The sequence below is a fragment of the Perkinsus marinus genome, assembly GCF_000006405.1.
Source record: "Perkinsus marinus ATCC 50983 genomic scaffold scf_1104296953374, whole genome shotgun sequence".
Lineage (NCBI taxonomy): Eukaryota > Perkinsozoa > Perkinsida > Perkinsidae > Perkinsus > Perkinsus marinus.
In genome coordinates this window covers 1-676 of record NW_003208477.1, presented here as the reverse complement: position 1 = coordinate 676, position 676 = coordinate 1, and the positions used below count along the sequence as shown (strand labels likewise).

The window sequence follows — 676 nt, the reverse complement described above, 5'->3', positions numbered from 1 at the left end:
ATGCATAATACGATCAAACTGTGCCTATGCCTGGCAGTGTGGGAAAATATGCACATGGTCAACTGAATGTGTTGGTGACAGTATGAAAAGTTTGAAAAAATTTTAGAAGATTCTTGTTGGCTTCTCAACATCCCTACCCGGAGTCGTATGTAGACGCCTATAGTTATTCAGAAAACTCTTGAGCTCAGCTGAGCAAAGCGAGCATATATTCCAGCACTAGTGTCAGCCTCAAAAATAAAAACGAGTCCCTCCATTTTCCCCATCTCCTTCACTATGAGTCCACTCTAGCTCTGTTACGTTCAACACTTACATCAACCACCACAGGGTGATACTACATCATATTAATACTATAATACGTAGTAATAAGAAATAATCTGACTACCGTTATCCCTTGAACATATTATGATAACCCACATCCCCCGAGGCCGCCTTACCTCCCGAATCTCCTGGTTCTCGACTATACTCCTCGTCGTGCCATTGATCGTAATAGGTGGCGCTTCAGTTGAGGCCACCTCAGACAGAGGTGACACGAAGAGGCGGAATTCTGGTAGGGCCAAAAAAGAGCGGTTGAAGGACACCGCATGGAGGGCTTCCATCAGCCTAAAGATTTCCCATCATCACCACCCCCGAGACCCCTACACCTACGCCTCTTCCACGAAGTCTCTGAAGTCCTGGC

General features: G+C 46.0%; 1 protein-coding gene across 1 annotated transcript; it reads right to left on the bottom strand.

Moving 5' to 3' along the window:
• Window positions 1–434: 434 nt before the first annotated feature.
• Pmar_PMAR008464 (hypothetical protein) lies at window positions 435–596 on the bottom strand (the record flags this gene model as incomplete). Its single annotated transcript, XM_002776456.1, has 1 exon — window positions 435–596. A coding segment is annotated over one exon (162 nt), but the record flags the coding sequence as incomplete, so codon positions are not given.
• Between the last annotated feature and the right edge of the window lie 80 nt (window positions 597–676).